A 19,309-nucleotide genomic window follows, 5' to 3' on the forward strand; every position below is an offset into this window, starting at 1 on the left:
ACTAGTCCATCCTAAAGGAAATCAGTCCTGAATATTCATTGGAAGGACTGATGCTGAAGCTGAAACTGCAATACTTTGGCCACCTGATGCGAAGAACTGACTCATTGGAAAAGACCCTGATGCTGGGAAAGATTGAAGGCAGGAGGAGAAGGGGAGGACAGAGGATGAGATGGTTAGATGGCATCACCGACTCAATGGACATGAGTTTGAGCAAGCTCCAGGAGTTGGTGACGGACAGGGAAGCCTGGTGTGCGGTAGTACATGGGGTCGTAAAGAGTTGGACACGACTGAGTGACTGAACTGAACTCTGCAGATACGTTGGATAAGCAGAGTGACAATATCCAGCCTTGTTGTACTCCCTTCCTGATTTTGAACCAGTTCATTATTCCGTGTCAGGGTAAATCAGTGAGAGATAACAATTCTCCTGAGGCAAAAGATGCTTATTGGTCTTATATGATGAAAGCAGACAAGAAGAGAAGCTGGCTTTTTCCTACCCTTTGGCTGACATTACTACCTGGAGAGTTTAAGCGCTTGGGGAAGGGCATCTCTTTGGCTTAGTGGGTTGGAGCCACTAGGTAAGTGTCGCCTGAAGGTGAGGACAAAGATAACAGGTTTTGGAGTCCAGGCCCGGTTCAGCCAGCTCCCTCCCAGCTTTGCGATCTTGGTCAGATCACTTCTCTGAAGCTGGGCTGCTCCTCCCTACCATGGGGTTAGGGCTGGGGAATCAGTGCTGGGCAGTGCAGGAAAGCAGCCTCCCAGTGAACCCAGGGAAAGGCTTGAGCAGTTGTCTTTCTGCTTTTGAGGCTCCGAGAGGTGTGTTCTCTCAGCCAGTCTGGTTAGATACCCTCAGGGAAGTTGGAAGCTTGCAGGGCTGGAAGTATTCCAAGGAAGGGAAATATATCACCTTCCAGAACAGTAAGTTACTTTTGCAGTAAGTTTCAGCTCTGACTGAAAGTTCTTCCTTGTATTGAATCAAAGTACTACTTCCCTGATGGCTCAGTGGTAAAGAATCTGCCTGTCAATGCAGGAGACAAGTTTGATCCCTGAGTCGGGAAGATCTGGAGGAGAAAATGGCAACCCACTCCAGGATTCTTACTGGAGAATCCCATGGACCGAGGACCTGGCGGGCTCCAGTCTATGGGGTCACAAAGAGTCAGACACAACTTAATAACTGAACAACAACAACACTGCTGAAGTCCCTGAACTTTGTGTCCTTAGGTACTGGTTTGGCCCGACACAGGATACCCTTTCTGATGAGAATAACTTCTTACCAAGTTATGTATCAGATTCAGGGTATTGTGTACTCTGAGAAGAAAAAAATGTACAATGAAATGTAGACAGTATCTACACTAACTGAGGCATAAAAGGACTAAGGGAAAAAAAAATATCATCAGTGTTTTTTCTCATCCGCTTAAGTGTTCATTCATTATTACACCTTATGCCTTAATATGTCATACTCCTCTCAACTGAGTGTAAGTTTTTGAGATCAGATGTATTGTGTCTATCTTTCTATCCCCAGCACCTAAAACAAAGCCTGACACATAGAATATATTCAGTAAGGATGTGTGGAAAAGGCTTAGAATGTAGAAAGCTGAGAAGAATGTGATTCAGCATAATAATGAGAAACGGCTGGATAACGTTTAAAATTATAACTTGAGCCCATCAGAGAACTAGGGTTGCAAAGCAAGCAAGCACACAGAACTCCAAAGAGAGACGCACCTCCCCAAGACAGAGGGAACACAGAACTCTGTCACCTTTGGCGAAGAACAGGGGAAAGAGGTGGCTGCCATACAGGTGGGCAAAAGGAAATCAGTGAAAAGTTTAATGAATTCTTCGAGGCCAAGCGTGCACTAGCATGTCAGTTTAGAATAGCTAGAGGCCTCATAAACAAAGAGAGCTTACTGTCTTCATTCACAACGTCTTTTCTATAAAACCTCCATCAGAAGTCTTTCTTCACAAGAAAGATGGAGACAAGAGATACGGAAAGAAACCGCTTGCTGGGCAAGGATCCAACTTTTGGTGCATGGACATAGAAGCCCACCCACTTCCTTCTCTCCTAGAAAGCAAAAGCATCAAATTCAGTTTTCCTTGGGCTATAGGCAAAGAGCCACAGCTGCCAGGGTTAGAAGCCGAATTCAGTAATCCCAAATCCTGAAGAGGATAGGAAGTCCTCATGCTCTCAAAAGAGTCTAGGCAGAAATTCATTGCTTCAGATCTGAGAGAAATAGAAGGGCCCAGTCAATAGACAGGTCCACATTGCCTTCTGGGTACTGTCCTTGCTCTCTACCTTTTATGAAGAGAGCCTGGTATGCCATGGTATACCAGATGTTCACATCTGGTTTACTCACAGGTAACATAACAGCCATGTTACCTGTAGCCAGGTAACATCTTATGGAAAAACTCCAATGATCTTTTTGGCCAGGGGCTTTCCAGGTGGTATAGTTGGTAAAGAAACTGCCTGCTCAGTGCAGGAGACACAAGAGATACAGGTTCGATCCCTGGGTCAGGAAGATCCTGTGGAGAAGGGAATGGCTATGCACTCTAGTATTCTTGCCTGGAGAATCCCATGGACAGAGGAGACTGGCAGGCTACAGTCCATGGGCTCACAAAGAGTTGCACATGGCTGAGTGACTTAGGCTTCAACTTCAACTTCCCAGGTGGCACAGTTGGTGAAGAATCTGCCTGCTCAATGCAGGAGACACAAAAGATGCGGGTTCAATCCCTGAGGTTGCAGAGTCAGGCATGAATGAGCGTGCATGCATGCTTTTTGGCCAACCCAATATTCAGTTTATTCCGTTGAACAGGACCTTGCTGAAAGCCCAGTGCCACTCTAGGAAAAACTAGACATGCTTAGACAGTCATATGATGGATCACAAAGTGAGAATAAGCACAGACCTTATCATTGCCCCTGTGGACTTTCGTTTGTGCTGAGAACAAATCGCTGACTTACAAAGGCACAACATAAGAGCTGCGAGTGGCGTTTGTTCAGTGCCTTACTGAGGACGGTAGCCCAGGAGACGACCTCTCACATTACCTTGAGGTACTGTTTCAAAGAGGTAAGGGAGGAGCCTGGATATATATATGATTTTTTTTTTTTCCCCAGAAAAAGTGGTCATTGAACATCCAAAGATCATTGCAAATCACAAATAACAGACAACTCAATGATTTTAGCACTTTTCTCTTTATGGGAAGACACAAGAATCTGCAGTCTCTGAAGTGTTTCCTTACTTGTGTATCTTAACTATCTAGGGGCCAGTATCCAAAGCACATGCTTTCTGCTGGTCTCCATTCTGAATCCCCCCTCAGTGCACTGTCGGAGGGTGACCGCAGTGGGTACTGGCTTGAGCCTTGTAGCACTGGAATGGCAGGCAGCGTATTTTTTTCTTTACAAAGCGAACACTGGCTCTTCGACATGCCATTTCTGTACAGGGCAGATACTTTTGAACATGACTTCATGGAATCAGGAGCAGGCTTATCTGATTTCCACCAACTTCTATATGCTCAGGCAGTGCACTTGTTACTGAAGAGACTTTAGTCTGCTTGCCTGCCATGGCAAACTGATACTGGGCTGTGGGGAAGGAAAGCACAGCCTTTATTGCAGGCACCAAGCAAGGAGAATGAGCAGCTCATGCTCAAAGGCCTAGACTCTTCAGTGGCTTTCAGGGAATGTTTGTTTGTTTGTTTTTTTAATTAATAAACTCATTTATTTTTAATTGGAGGATCATTGCTTTACAATATCGTGTCTTAGTTTCTGCCGTACATCGACATGAATCAATCATAGGTATACAAATCTTTCCCTCCCTCTTGAACCTCCTTCCCACCTACCACCCCATCCTACCCCTCTAGGTTGTCACAGAGCACTGGGTTTAGCTCCCTGTGTCGCAGAGTAACAAGGGAATAGGTTTTAAAGACAACATTCAGGTGAGGGTTTCAGCTCATGGGCTTCCTTCTGATTGGTTGGTGGTGAGTTAACAGGGTAATGATTCAGGAACCTTCTTCCAACCAGTCTGGGGTCAGCATGTCATCAACATCCTCCACCTGGGGTGGGTGGGGAGAGGGGCCGGGTCTTAGTTTCTGCAGAACAACTCAAAGATATGCATCAGATTGTTATGATAATTGTTGTGAGGAGGAACTAGGTCTCTGCTTTATTGATGAGTTAGTTTTTTGACTGCTTCTCCTTTGTTTCTGCATTCCCTCATCTCCTTAATGACTAGATGCTTGAGTCTGGTCTTTGGAACTCAGGGAAGTCCTGGGAAACTAAACTTGTTTTTCACAAACAAGAAACAGGGGACACGGAGGGGCTTTTGTACCCAGGAGGACCCTGTAGGGTCCTTCTTGATTTCACACTTTTGGAAATTCACAGAAGTGTCCTTTTGGGTTTTTTTTTTGCCACACTGCACAGCTTACAGGATCTTAGTTCCCATATCAGGGATGGAACCTGTGCTGTCTTCAGTAGAAGCACAGATTCCTATCGAATAGATTGCCAGGGGATTCCCCTTGATTGATTTTTTTTAAATAAAAATTTAAGCTGATGCCATTACCTCCTTTAATGGGTTAAATGATTTGAAATCCTCAGTCAGTTCAGTCACTCAGTCGTGTCTGACTCTGTGTGACCCCATGGACTGTAGCACACCAGGCTTCCCTGTCGATCACCAACTCCCGAAGCTTACTCAAACTCATGTCCGTCGAGTCAGTGATGCCATCCAATCATCTCATCCTCTGTCCTCTCCTCCTCCTGTCCCCAATCCTCCCAGCATCAGGGTCTTTTCCAATGAGTCAGTTCTTCACATCAGGTGGCCAAAGTATTGGAGTTTCAGCTTCAGCATCAGTCCTTCCAATGAATATTCAGGACTGATTTCCTTTAGGATGGACTGATTGGATCTCCTTGCAGTCCAAGGAACTCTCAAGAGTTCTCCAACACCATAGTTTAAAAGCATCAATTCTTTGGTGCTCAGCTCTCTTTATAGTCCAACTCTCACATCCATACATGACTACTGGAAAAACCATGGCTTTGACTAGGTGGACCTTTGTTGGCAAAGCAATGTATCTGCTTTTTAATATGCTGTCTAAGTTGGTCATAACTTTCCTTCCAAGGAGCCAGTGTCTTTTAATTTCATGGCTGCAGTCACCACCTGCAGTGATTTTAGAGCCCAAGAAAATAAAGTCTGTCACTGTTTCCATTGCTTCTCCATCTATTTGCCATGAAGTGATAGGACCGGATGTCATGATCTTAGTTGTCTGAGTGTTGAGTTTTAAGCCAGCTTTTTCACTCTCCTCTTTCACTTTCATCAAGAGGCTCTTCAGTTCCTCTTCACTTTCTGCCATAAGGGTGGTGTCATCTGCACATCTGAGATGTGCTTCATCCAGCCCAGCATTCCACATGATGTATTCTGCATACGAGTTAAATAAGCAGGGTGACAATATACAGCCTCATTACTGTAATATTTATAACATTACAATATTATAAAAAATAATTGAAAAGTGAAATGAAAACTTACATTAACACAAAAACCTATACTTGCAAACCTATACATGAACGTTTATAACACATTTATTTGTAATCATCAGAAACTAGAGAAACAGCCAAATATCCTTCAGTTGGACTGGCAAACCATGGCACATCCACTCAATGGGAACTGCTCACAGTAAGTAGAAATAAAGTATCGATCCATGTAACCATGCAGATGGATTTCAGATGAATCATGTGAAGTGAAAGATAAGACAATCTCAAAAGGCTGTATGTTGTATGATTCTATTCATATGACGTTCTGGAAAAGTCAAAACTATGGAAATAAAACATCAGTGGTTTCCGGGGGCTGGAAATACAAGGAGGGGTTGATTACAGTGGAGCAGGGAGAAATCTGAGGGGTGAGGGGACAGTTCTACATCTTGATTGTGGTGATGGTTACATGACTAGATGAATTTGTCAAATTATACACTAAACAGGGTGCATTTTACTGTGTGTAAATTATGCCTTAAAAAAGGAAAAAAAATGGGAAAGAAGTGCTCAGTGATATGGGACTTATAACACATGAAATAAAGAAGGCTGAGAGCCAAAGAATTGATGCTTTTGTGCTGCTGAAAGAAGACTCTTGAGAGTCCCTTGGACTGCAGAGAGATCAAACCAGTCAATCCTAAATCCTAAAGGAAATCAACCTTGAATATTCATTGGAAGGACTGATGCTGAAGCTGCAACTCCAATACTTTGGCCACCTGAAGCGAATAGCTGATTCACTGGAAAATATCCTGATGCTGGGAAAGATTGAAGGCAGGAGAAGGGGATGACAGAGGACGAGATGCCTGGATGGCATCACTGACTCGATGGACATGAGTTTGAGAAAGCTCCGGGAGCTGGTGAAGGACAGAGAAACCTGGCGTGCTGCAGTTCATGGGGTCACAGAGAGTCGGACACGACCGAGTGACTGAACGACAACACAGGAAATATCACGCAGCCATGAAGCACGTTTTTGTGTTAGTCACTCAGTCTTGTCTGACTCTTTGTGACCCACGGACCATAGCCCACCAGGCTCCTCTGTCCATGGAAATCTCCAGGCAAGAATATTGGAGAGGGTTGACACTTCCTCCTCCAGGGGATCTTCCCAACCCAGGGATGGAACCCACGTCTCCTGTGTCTCCTGCACTGCAAGTGGATTCTTTACCTGCTGAGCCACTGGGGAAGATCCCCAAACAAGTTTTTAGTGGAAGTATATTTAGGGACATGAGGAAAGTTCATGATCAAATATTAAAAGATTGAAGCAGGGTACCAAACCACATGTAGAGTACGATCCCAATTCTGTAAAGCACACACACGTTAACGGAAGGACAATGAAACAGGTGCGTGTGTGTGCGTACAGAGAAAAGACTAGAAAAAACGCACCAGGATATCAGCGGTATTACCTCTGGATGTTAGGACTGTAATGTTTTTCTGGATATTTTTTGCTTAGTTTCCAAATTTTCATCTGAACCTTTGCTCCTTTTACAAGGACAACATTGTTATTTTAAAACCTCGTAGAGGGGCAGGAGCAGCCTGGCTATCTTGACCGGAAAGTGGCCGATAAGCTGCACATGGTTCGCGTGCAGTCAGGTGCCCCTTGTCGATCAAATGCCACGAGCTGGGGGCTGTCTGTTCTCAGGCCTCTGGGCCAGGCACTCGGGTTTCTGTGGCCTTCAGCTGCCGCACTGCGTGTCACGGCTGTAGCCTGCTCACCAAGCCAGGTGTTAGTTATCCTTTCCTCAGATAGTGATGTTATTAGTATTACTTTAATTTAAAAAGTATTTATGTATTTGACTGTGCTGGGTCTTAGTTGCGGCACATGGGATCTGGTTCCCTGACCAGGGCTTGAACGTATGTTCTCTGCATTGGGAATGTGGAAGCTTAGCCACTGGAAGGTGAAAGCGAAAGTCACTCCTTCGTGTCTAACTCTTGGCTCCAGGCCAGAATAGTGGAGTGGGTAGCCTATCCCATCTCCAGCGGATCTTCCCAACCCAGGGATCGAACCCAGGTCTCCCGCAGTGCAGGCAGATTCTTTACCAACTGAGCTATCACCTGGGAAATCTCCAGAGAATGATGTTATTTATGCAGTTCATCTGTTCCTTCCTTCATTCATTTCTTAGCCTTTCCCACTGAGGATTCAAAGAAGAAGTCTAAAACAGTGTACTCTGGGTTATATTGGATGGTTCAAGATAGATTGGTTTCCTTTCAGTTTCGTTCCACAAGCACTGGGGCTAGAGAGAAAGTAAGGCGCCATCCCTGAACCAATGAACTTGACGCCAGCAGTGACAACGTGGTGTCCAGAGTACATAGGGGGTCTTCTCAGGTCAGGTGGCTCTGATTCGGGATGACTCTCATCCTGATAGGTAACTGCGGTTGAGCGGCCCTGGGGGCAGGCACGCCCTCACCGGCCGAGGCCGGCGCTCTCGTAGTCCAACAGCGCCACCTAGTGGGCAGGGACGGCACTGCACCACCCACGTCTGAGCCTTCCTAGCTGTTGCACTTTGGGCGGGTTACCTAACCTCTCTGTGCTTCAGGTTCCTCACCTATGAAAACAGGAATAACAATATTTACGTAGTTCAGAGTGTTGCTGTGTTAAATGTTAATAGATGTCAAAAAGCTTAGAACAAGGTCTGGCATGGAGTGAAGCACAAACGTTTACTATTGCCATTTTAAGTAACCAAAAACCCCAGAATACGATTGTCGTTTATTGACGAGCAAACCAAGGCTCAGAGAAATTAAGTATTTTGTTCTAGGTAACATAACTAATTAAGGTCCCACTATCAGAGTCAAGTTCGAGTGCAGGGACTACGACCTCACAGTCCATGCTCTTGACCACTGGCTTCAAATTTTCACCTTTGTAAGACTTCAAGTTTCAGAGAAGAAAAAAATATTTTATCAGATTTTGGGGTGGGAAGTCCAGCCTTCTTATATACAGTTTCGTATATGAATGAATATATGGCTTGGAGGAAGCATTCATGCCCAGCGTCTGGTTGGGGAGGATCTGGCATCTCCATCAGGGGTCTGCATACTTTGGTTATTATCCACTTGAGTTGGGATGGTATTTGGGGGTGAGACCACTTTCATAAAGTGGTGCCTTATATCTGTGTATTTTAACAAGCCCTTTAACACTGTTGACCCCAGATGATGATGAAAAAGAAAAGATGGGAACCATTTCCCCACTTTCCAGATGAGGAAACTGAGGGTCAGAGATACGAAGGGACTTGCCTGCAGACGCAAGGTGCCCATCGACCCTGGGGGGCACCTCTCTCTCCACTACCCAGCTGCCACCGAGCCCTCCCTGCCCCTTGCCAGGGATGGGAGGTCCCGCTGGCCTGGTGTCCCTTGCTCCCTGGGCTTGCTCTCTTTTTTAGAACAATTTTTAACATAAAAAAAAAAAAAGATTCCTTATTTGTTTCTTTGGCTGCTTTGGGTCTTGGCTGCATCATGGGTGTCTCTCACTGGGGCGCACGGACTCTCCAGCTGTGACTCTTGGGCTCAGTAGTTGTGGTGCGTGTGCTCAGTGGCCCCGCCGTATATGGGATCGTAATTCCCCAAAGTGAAAGTGAAAATCGCTCAGTCGTGTCCAACTCTTTGCAATCCCATGGACTATACAGTCCCTGGAATTCTCCAGGCCAGGATACTGAAGTGGGTAGCCTTTCACGTCTTCAGGGGATCTTCCCAATCCAGGGATCGAACCCAGGTCTCCTGCATTACAGGCGGAGTCTTTACCAGCTGAGCCACCCGGGAAGCCCTTAGTTCCCCAACCAGGGGTCAAACCGACATCTGCTGCATTGCAAGGCGGATCCTTAACCGCTGGACCACCAGGGAAGTCCCCTCCCTGGCTCTCTTTGTCCATACTGTCCCTGCCTCCTTGGCCCGGACTGTGGCTGATTGATCTCTAGGTCCCCAGGGCCCAGGTCCTGTGGCCTAGAGCTGGCTTAGGAGCATCTGCTGGTCATGTGAACAAATCACGGAGCGCACAGATACGGGTACTTAGGGCAGCTCTGTCTTGCTCAGAGTGTGGCCCCAGGTCAGCGTCCCCTGGGGACTTGTTAGATATGCAGACTCTGGGCCTCAGAAACTCTGGAATGTGGCCTGGCAAGCTACGCTGCAACAAGCCCTCTAGATGTTTGAGAACAAGTGCCCTTTGGAGCCGGGCACTGGAGTTTGGACCCCACGTCTGCCCCTGACTTGCTGTGTGGTGTGATGCAAGCCACTCAAGCTCTCTGGTATAAAATGGGGCTCATCATCGTGAGGAAGTCTCTAAGGTCCTTTGCAGGGAGGGGTGCTCAGCACAGGGCCGGGTGTGTAGCTGATTCATGTTTAGCCCCAGGCTGGTTGCGAACAGCAGGCTGAGAAGCTGCCTGTCCCGCAGGAGTGCGGGGTCAGCCTGGGTCCTCTGGCCCTGTGCTTGGCAGTGGCCCTGCCTGGCGGGGGATGAGCCTCAGACCTCAGCAGCTTCTATTCCCCAGCCTCAGCCTCCCCACAAAGGCAGCCCCAGGTCTGTCCATTAAGGTGCTGTGCCTGGCCCCACCCCTTCTGCTCACTCCCTCCAGAGACAAGTCAGCCCAGGGGTCACTGCCCGCTCGGCTGAGGGAAAACCCCTGAGAGGGGCACAGACCTCCTGCAGGTGTCTGGGGAAAGGGCTGGTGAGGGGCACAGGGGGCGGCTGTCCGGGTCACTAGGTCAGAGATCATTTGCCCTCTGAGCATGACCTGGGGGGGCTTGGAGAGCATGGAATATCACCCCCCATGTGCTGAGGGGACTGGGGTGGGCTGCTGAGGGTCCCCTGGGCGTGGTGTGGATGCAGCCATGGTCTGGGGGGAGAAGGGCAGTGGCAATGGGGCTAGGGAAGACAGAGGCAAAGGGGACCTGGTGGCCCAGCATGGAGGGTGAAGGAGGGGTGGCCAAGGATGCCAGGGGGTCCTGACTGGGGCCGGGGGACGTGGTGCCAGGCACCTGCGGCCTGTGACTCCGAGTCTAACCTCCATGGGGGGCAGGCATCGCTCTGGCTTGGAGAGGACGAGGCCCAGGGGTGGGTGAAGGTTTCCAGCTCGCCCTGAGGGCCAGGACAGGAGAGGGCAGCAGGCCTCCCAGGATTCCTTGCAGGAGCTCTGGGGGGCACAGGAAGCAGAGAAAAGAGGTTGTTTCACTCCGACTTGTGAGGGTTCCTCCTGCTCAGCCGCCCTGTTCTTTATCCACTGATGGAGGGAGCGAGAACGGGCTCGCCCTCAAGAATCCTGCAGATGCAGGTTTGAACTACAGTTCTGTCGTAGGACCTTGGGCAGGGCGCTGGACTTGTTTCCAGACGGGGTGTCTTCTGTAAAATGGGGACTCCAGCCTCCCCAGTGGGCTGGCACCGCAGTACATGAGCTCACGGAGTGCCCAGGACTGGCCAGCTCAGCTCAGGCCATGGGACTGGGAGCCTGCCCTGACCCCGCTTGTCTCGCAGAGGCTGCCTCCCCAGGTGCAACTGGAAGCTGGTGACTGCCAGGGGCAGCGGGCAGCCTCGATGGGCTCAGCGTCTCCTCAGAAGCAGAGAGCAGGGCCCACCTCACTCGCAGCGTATTTGGAGCTGGGCAGTTCTTTACAGATGATGCCACTGAAGTGGGCCTGACGCACAGCAGGTGCTCAGGACACGTTTTCGAAGCAGCTCGGGCCGTGAGTGGTCTCTGGTCTGGTCTTGCTGTCTGGGCCTCGGGGAGGGGAGGGAAGTGCCAGCCTGCTGCCCATGCTGGGGGCACCGAGACCACAGAGAAGCAGGTTGGAGGGAGGGAAGCACCCCGGGGTGCCTCGACTCCCCGGCCTCTAGCTTAGCAGGGACATGGGCCCTGGGCAGTGCTCCTGCACCTGGGGTCTTGCCTGGCTCCAGACGCTGGTGAAGACACATCCACCAGCTTGTGTGGGTGGGAGGCACACGCACGGCACAGAGACGGTCGTAATCACGAGATCAACTGTTTATTGATTTTTTTTTTTTTCTAAAATACTATATGTTTAAAGAAACTCCTAAACTGAAAAGACTTGACAATTTTTGGTACATCTGTAGCAAAGGAATGAGGATTCTGCTGGTAAGTTTCCAGGACAGATAGACACGCATCCTCAGGACAGACAGACACACATCCACTTTCCAAGCAAGACATCAAGCTCACTGGAAACACCGAGTAGAATGCATAGCTTGTGGTGGCAGCAGCCATTTCTCCCATGTCTGAGTTACACAGAGGAAAGGTTTGCCCTCCCTCGCCAGCCCGTGGTTACAGGGCAGCTTCCTGTCCCAGCCTGTCGGCTCCCTGATGGCCACAGGGTGCTCAGGAGACCCTGGTGCTGTGGGGTGAGACCCAGCTTTTCTTTGCTCACGAGGAACACGGATGACAGTGAGATCTGCAGCTGCTCGCAAAGACGCGGGAGTTTTGTACAGTGTTCTGCTACAGGGGACTAAGGCTAGCTGGGCTGAGGACACTGGACTCCCGGCTGGCCAGCGAGGACAGACGTCCCTCTGGCAGGCTCCACTGGGCCCAGCCAACCAGCCAGGCTGATGCCCGGATGGTCTTCAAGCAGTTTACAAATTGAAGCCACTGTCAAAAGCTGCTCAGTCTCATGAACACAGTAGACAATCTCTTTAGATTCTCTGAATATCAAATAGTATATACAGATAAACACCAAGACGTGACAGTCTAATATAAAGCATCTTAACTATAGATGCATTCACTTGAAACGTTAGTCTTATATTTTAACCTTTCAAAAATCACTGATAAAATTGTTAATTTGCAAGAGTAAAGTTTAAGCACAAATAGAGTGAAAATAGACTTTAAATATGGCGGCTTTAGAGAGGACTACATAAGGTTATTTGCAAAACTCACATTTGGACACCCCAAACGCGGAGAGCATTCACCTTGGAAACCTAGCCACGTGTTCCCATCTTTCTACTGCAATCTCTTGCTTCAAACATGGCCTGTCCAGGCTGCCGGCTCTCGCCCCAGGCAGTGGCATGGGTGATTAACAGAAGAGCAGGGAAACAGAGACACTGCCTCAAGACCACTGGTGGACATCGACCTTTGTCATAATTTAAGTATAAATGAGCAAGAATGGGAATACAAAAAAGTAACTGTACACAGCCTTTAAATTAAAAACCTCAAAGTGTTCACTCACAAAATGGCATGTAAGTTTGTTCATTTAAGTTTTAGCAGGTGATGGGACTTGTCAGAGAAAGGAATCAGTGGAGCAAGGATTAGTGGAATCCACCGTTACCATTGACGTGGAGGAGAGGAGGAAAGACAAGGTCAAGAATACACGGATCCATGATAAGCCAACACACAGCGTGGGGGGCGGGGCGGGGGGGGGCGGTGATTCCTGTTGTCCTGCAGCTTCCTCTCTCCATCTGCACTGTGGAAAGGGGGCCGAGCTCCAGGTGAAATGACCAGCTTGTCTGCCTTCAAGAGACACCATGAAGCCAAGAGCAATGGAACCATCATCTTTTGCAGGAAGAGGAGTGGATGCCCGCATGGCTGGCTGGAGGGGCCGCTGCCCGGGGCCAACGGCTAACAGAGCTGCTGGACCTCCACTCCGTCCCTCCGCCAGCCAGCCCACCAGCCCGTCACTGGATCGCCTCAACGTAATTCGCGGGGTACAGGCCGACCTGTCCGCTGTCCAAGCGCCCCTTGCACCAGCCCTGCTCATCTTCATCCTCTATTTTGGTCAGCTCGTCCCCTGCAAGACAAAAAGGGAGCTGTCTTGGCAAGCCCTCACCCTGGGCCCGCTGAGGGTCTCTAACGTAGGTGGGAGGCGTAGGCATTCTCCTGGCAGGATGAGGGCCTGGCTCTTCCTCTACTAAGTCGCGTCTGAAGTTGTGTATCCAGTGGGGGGGGTGGCTCTGAGAGATTAAAGACCCCCGTCTCTCACACAGTACCCCTCAAGCACACCTGTCTCAGTTGCCCGAGGAGCTCCTGCAGAGACTGCAAGATTTCGCCCTCTGACTGCCCAGGCCAGGTCCGAGGCCTCGTCCCACAGGGTCTGTGCCACCCCCCGCAGCCTTCCTCCCCGGCCTGGCCCACACGGTCTTCTTGAGTCTCCTCCAGCACTGCTACCGTGGTCTCCATGCCTTCCTTTAGTCTGTGTCTAGACTGCAGCTGTGGGAGGCATGGGGGCCCGTTCTTCTCTCCCCAGCACCGAGCTCAGAGCATCTGTCCTCTGACTTGAAGAAACCAAGCTTTCCCAACACCCAGAGTGCGCTGGCATGGTCCTGGACTCTCCCCACGGCTCTGTGTGCTACTTCAGTCTGACCGAGCCTCTGTTTTCTCAAGTAAGAAGGAGCCTCTACTTTGCACCAAGGCCCTGGGAGGTGGAGGGGATACGGAGATGAGAGAGGGACAGAAGGAGCCTGGCCTCTCAAGGAGACAGGCCAGGGGACAAGGACCACAGGTGTGATCAGGCCTGCCTTCTCCTGTTCAGGGTGGACAGAGCAGGCCAGAGCAGGCCAGAGCCAGGGGACAGGAAGGAGTGGCCTGGTGACCAGCCCGCAGGGACAGCTCTGAGAACTGGCAGAAGATGGGCCTGCTGAGGTGTCTTCATTGTTCAGTTTGCAGCTTTGTGTTTCTCGTTGGCATTTTGGCCCACTTTTCAGGCTTAGCTGCACCGTTTTCCTCCGGCAGTTATATCTTGTTCAGCAGCATTCCCCGACTCCTCATTCTGTGGACCCAGAGGCCCGCGGGGCCGCACCCGGGGCTCTCAGAGCTGCTGGGAGACTGAGAGGCGCTGTGAGGACTAGGGGCGAAAGCACGGAAGGACCCGGGTCGGCGCCAGCGCGCGGCGAGCACCTGGTCCTCGTGCTGCCGACTCCCACGAGATGGCTCTCTGCCTGCAGCTGGGGACCCACTTCGTCAGCACCGCTGCTCCTGCGATGCAGGGGGCCGCAGGGTGGGCGTCACGAGTGGGAAACCCCTCTCCTCCCACCCTGGGGGCTCTCTGTGCTCCGGCAGGGCCGACACGGACGCCTGGTGTGCCTCTCATCCGGCCTCGCGGGGCGAGGCTCCCAGAAGCAGACGGGCAGCAGCTCTGAGAGGGGGGCATGTGGTGGGAAGCTCACCAGGTGGAGACCCTAGGCTCCCCAGGCCCAGAGAAGCGGGGAGCAGCCAGGGCACACTCCAGACAGGAGGAAGCGGTGTGGCCAGGAACTAATGTGACCTCGGCGGGGTGGGGGGAAGAAAATTACACAGAAAACAGAGCATCTGTCCTCTGACTTGAAGAAACCAAGCTTTCCCAACACCCAGAGTGCGCTGGCATGGTCCTGGACTCTCCCCACGGCTCTGTGTGCTACTTCAGTCTGACCGAGCCTCTGTTTTCTCAAGTAAGAAGGAGCCTCTACTTTGCACCAAGGCCCTGGGAGGTGGAGGGGATACGGAGATGAGAGAGGGACAGAAGGAGCCTGGCCTCTCAAGGAGACAGGCCAGGGGACAAGGACCACAGGTGTGATCAGGCCTGCCTTCTGTTCAGGGTGGCCAGAAAACAGACAAAACCAACTGGAACCTGCCAAATTGTAAAAATGTAAACTGGTGATTAGAAAGATTCATTCCAGTCTGCTTTTGATAACGAGACATTTTAAATCTATAAAATTGCTGACAAGTCCAAAAGATAAGATTTAGAGGGAACTCCCTGGCGGTCCAGTGGTTAGGACTCGGCGCTTTCACTGCTGGGGACCCTCACAGGTGAACTACAAGCCTGCAAGCCGCACAACAGGGCCCAACTTAAAAAAAAAATTCAGAAAGAATAAAAAATTAAAAATCAGTCAACCAACAAATAAAGTAAACAAAGTAGGGTGGAAACAACCCCAGTCAAGAATGTCGGGAAACTCAAAGGAATTCCCTGCTGGTCCAGTGGTGAGGAGTCCACGTTTCCACTACAGGGGGGCATGGCTTTGATCCCTGGTTGGGCAATTAAGATCCTGAGAGCTACAAGGCATGCCCCCCCCCCCCCCAAAAAAAACTGACAAAGGTGTTTAAAGACACACGAGAACGTCCCACAAGCAGCCAGAGCCACCCTATGACCAGCTCTGGGGTGGAGTAGGTAGCTAGCTACTTTCTGAGGGCTGAGAGAAGGCCGCTGTTAGACACAGCTCTCAGCCAGGGTGGGTGGGAGGCCGGACACAGGGTCTGCCCCAGAGATGGAGACTCAGGGAGCCCTTCAGCCTGCGCTGGCTGAGTTAGGGCCCAGCACCCCTGCAGTGGAGGGCTAGGGGTGATGCTGGATCTGGGGTGGTTCCGAGGAGGGGCAAAGCAGAAGGAAGAAACCTGGCTCCCTTCTGGCCCGTCTGGAGCCAGGCTGACCAAACCTCTGGGGATAGGCTCTAAGACAGAGCTCTTCAGACAGAGGGTTGCAAGCCATTTGCTGAACTGAAGCCGGCATTAAATAGAAACCAGGATAGAAAATTTCCACATACAGAGCTCATATGATAAGGATCCAGGCTGTTTCATAAAACCCGGGTTTCAGCTACTGGTAACAAAGCTGTGTTGGTGGCAGGGCTGCAGGGAAGGGCAGAAGGCAAAGCCCCGAGAAGAGGCTCTGGGGGCCATGGGGATGCTACCACTGTGCTGGGGGCCCCTCTGCCCGCTGTGGGCCTCTGGAGAAAGGCTCTCCTGGGGACTCGCAGGCACTGTTTCCAGGGAGCCTGCGGGGTAGCCAGATGGCCTGGATCTGTGTCTCTTATGCAGAGGCCTTAGCCTGGCTGGGGCGGCGTCTTGGGCAAAGGCACGGGGTGCCTCACTGTCTTCTCACCTTTGGTGTTGGCGTCTGCCATGTTTGAAATGGAAGGTGGGATGGGGCGGGGAACTCACAAATGGAACTAGACCTAAAACGCAGGCTGGGGCTTCCCTGCTGGTGCAGCGGGCGAGGATCCACCTGCCAATGCCGGGGACATGGCTTAGATCCTCAGTCTGGGAAGACTCCACATGCCGTGGAGCACCTAAGCCCCTGCACCACAACTACCGAGCCCAGGCTCCAGAGCCTGGAAGTCGCAGGTACTGAAGCCCGCACGCTTAGAGCCTACGCCGTGCAACAAGAGAAGCCACTGCAGAGTAGCCCCTGCTTGTTGCAAACAGAGAAGGCCTGTGCATAGCAACGAAGACCCAGTGTAGCTGAACAAACGGACAGGCTGGAAGCAGTGGCCCCAGAGGCCAGCCGGGCGCCCACCTACCGGCCTTGAAGCTCAGCTCGTCGTGCTCCTGCCCTTCATAGTCATAAAGGGCCCGGACCCGCACTTCCGTCCCCGAAGGGGTGTCCTCGTCAAAGGGATTGGAGTCCCCATTGGCATCCGTAGAGGAGAATGGGTTGTTAGACTCATCGTCTGACCAGTCCGCGGGGTAGCTCTGGGTCTTCTCGTAGCTGCTCACGCTGCAAAAAAGGGTTGATCCAGTGATCCTGAGCGTGGGGCTGGCAGAGGCCTGAGGCCCTGCTCGGAGCCTCAGACCCCGCCCGGGGAGACCGGGGAGCCCTTGGGCTGGGCTGGCACTCCTTCTGCAGAGCGCGGGCCCCTCAGCAGCACCCGTGTTCCTGTGCTCATGGGCTGGACCTTGACGAGGGTTAACACAGGGCAGAGAAAAAGCAACCACAGACTGTTAACTGGTGCCTCCCTCCCTGAGAAATCGAGAAGTCAGAGACCATCCACCAGCCGGGCTGCCTCCTGCAGGCCTCATGCATTGCCCTGAGTGCCGAGGGGGCGAGACCTTGGACAGAGAGAGAGGAGAGAGAGGGAGCGAGATGGAAGCCAGAGGGAAACGTTTGTTCACCAACTTTTTGGCCTTAATGTCCTCCTTCTCACTGACGGTGCTCCCCGTGTCGTCCTCATCCTCGAAGGGGTTGTAGCTGGACAGTGACTGCGCTGACCGTTCGGGGTTGCCCGGGACACTAAGATCACTACGGGGAGAGAGAGAGCTTTCAGGGGACCCCAACTCGGCAGCCCCCACGGTCCCGGGTGCTCCCAGCTGCAAGAACACAGGGCCAGGATTTGAAGGGACAAATCAGCTCCCTGTCAAATGGGAGGAGTGTGTTGGAGCAAAAAGATTGTTTTAGTGAAACACTTAGCAATACTTTGGCTCTTGAATGCGGTTAAAGTGTCTAAGAAAGAATAAGACTTGCATTTTCCCTCCTTGTGTCTAAACATAGCCTGTCCTAACAGGAGCCCTGCATGTGTGCAGGCTGTTGCTGGAGCACAGGTGCATCTGGGCTCAGGGCTTCTCTCTGCAGTCCTGCACCTGGCCCTCTGTGGAGGGCCGGCAGGCTGACAACCTGTGCGGCTCAGCCTGGGGCTCTCCAGACCCCACAGCCCCCAGTGCCCTGTCCTGACGACAAAAGGGTCCAGTAGCCTCCTCCCTGGGTCTTCTGGATCTGCAACTTCCAAAATCAGAACCAAAGCCTGTTGAATAATCCTTTCTAGGAAGAAAGGAAGGACCCATTTTCTGCTCCAGAGAGAGAGAGAAAAACCCGTCTGCTAACTGCCTACTGTGTGCCAGGCCCAGAGGGGACCAAAGAGAACTCTGATTGCAGCCTGGCCTGAGCGAAGACAGCCAGTGATGAAATGCAGTGACTACAGGTACTGAGCACAGAACAAGATGGTAACGAGATAAGACGGGCCTGGAGAGCCTGGGGACCCCGCCACGGACATCTGAGCAGGCAGGCCCGACCACTAAGCTGCAGGCCAGGGCTGCCTGGGCCAGCAACACTTCTTATCTCCTAGCCAGTCAGCATGGAGCCGGCACGCTAAGTGCTGGGTGGATGGCTCAGCCAGGGTGGGGAGGGGAGGAGAAGACATGCCTCAGATGCCACCAGAGGGACCCCCCAGTGGCCAGCCACTGCCACATGGGTTTCAGGCCTGGCCAGGGGCACTGGGCCTATGCCTGCCTGCTGCCTGCATCTGGGCCACATGACTGAGACCACCAGGCCCTACCCCCTCTTTGGCACCTTTCTCCAGCTGACCTTCTGACAGGAGGTTGGTGCTGGGCAACTGAATTTGTGCAGCAGCCCTGGCTGGTATGGACCACCCTACCCCACCCCTAGGTGCTGGCCTGACCCCTGGCACATGCTCATGCCTGCAGTCACTTAGCCAAGCCCACCTGCCCAGGCACTGGCACAGCAGCTGAGTGACGAGCAGCCACATCAACCCAGAGAGCGCGGGTGGGGGCTTCAGTGCCCAGGAACACAGAAGGCCTCTGGAACCATGCTGACCCTTCCCAGGAGGTCTGGAGCCTGAGGTGTGTTAAAACTCAGCAGGGCACGGAGGCCTTGGGGCCCCGGGGGCAGCCTTGGCTCTGCGGAGGACAGTAACACTCATCTGCTGGGAACTCTGACCCTCCTCGAGCTGAGGACCTCAGTGCCACCTGTTCAATCCAAACTCAGAATAACCAACACTCTCAGCAGGGGTACTTTGAAGAAGGGGGCACTGGACAGTGAGTGCCCCACCCTCGAATTAGGCACCTGCCTACGGCACAGGAAGGTAAGCACACACCCGGCCAGGGCCCCTGACTCCACGTGAAGGACGCCCTCAGTCACCTCCACCTGCCCGTGTGCACCGCTGGGGACACACAGTGGACAGCACCCTGCATCAATTCTTTCTGTCACAAGGGGCCCAAAGCGCACTGTGGCAAAGGCTCCTTCTCCAGGTCTTTCTGCAGCTCTGGCACCGAGTGAAATGAAGATTCTCCCAAGAGAGGCCCTTGGCTGCTGCCCAGCAGAGTGTCTGGAAAGATGCCCCTGGGTTCCCTGCAGGGCCCCTTTGGGGAGTATCCCTGGGTAGGGGCGTTCCAGCCCTGGCAGAGGACCCAGGGGGCCTTG

At 51.9% G+C, this 19,309-nt stretch overlaps 1 protein-coding gene across 9 annotated transcripts in view; it reads right to left on the reverse strand.

Annotated features, from left to right (window-relative positions):
- Positions 1–11,433: 11,433 nt before the first annotated feature.
- PACSIN2 (protein kinase C and casein kinase substrate in neurons 2) overlaps positions 11,434–19,309 on the reverse strand; it is a 115,421-nt gene continuing 107,545 nt past the window's right edge. For 5 of the 9 annotated variants that reach the window (XM_086403149.1, XM_086403151.1, XM_086403155.1 and 2 more), the window contains 3 exons: positions 17,273–17,395; positions 16,677–16,873; positions 11,434–13,198 (listed from right to left, as the gene is read on the reverse strand). In XM_086403149.1, coding sequence (XP_086259275.1) covers positions 13,086–13,198; positions 16,677–16,873; positions 17,273–17,395 — 433 coding nt within the window. In that variant the 3' untranslated portion in view covers positions 11,434–13,085. The remainder of the gene's footprint in view (positions 13,199–16,676; positions 16,874–17,272; positions 17,396–19,309) is intronic. The other 4 variants (XM_086403150.1, XM_086403156.1, XM_086403157.1 and 1 more) reach the window with 1 other exon arrangement.

The sequence above is a fragment of the Bos grunniens genome, chromosome 5, assembly GCF_055505025.1.
Source record: "Bos grunniens cultivar Pamir isolate PY7600 chromosome 5, Bosgru_T2T1.0, whole genome shotgun sequence".
Taxonomy (NCBI): Eukaryota; Metazoa; Chordata; class Mammalia; order Artiodactyla; family Bovidae; genus Bos; species Bos grunniens.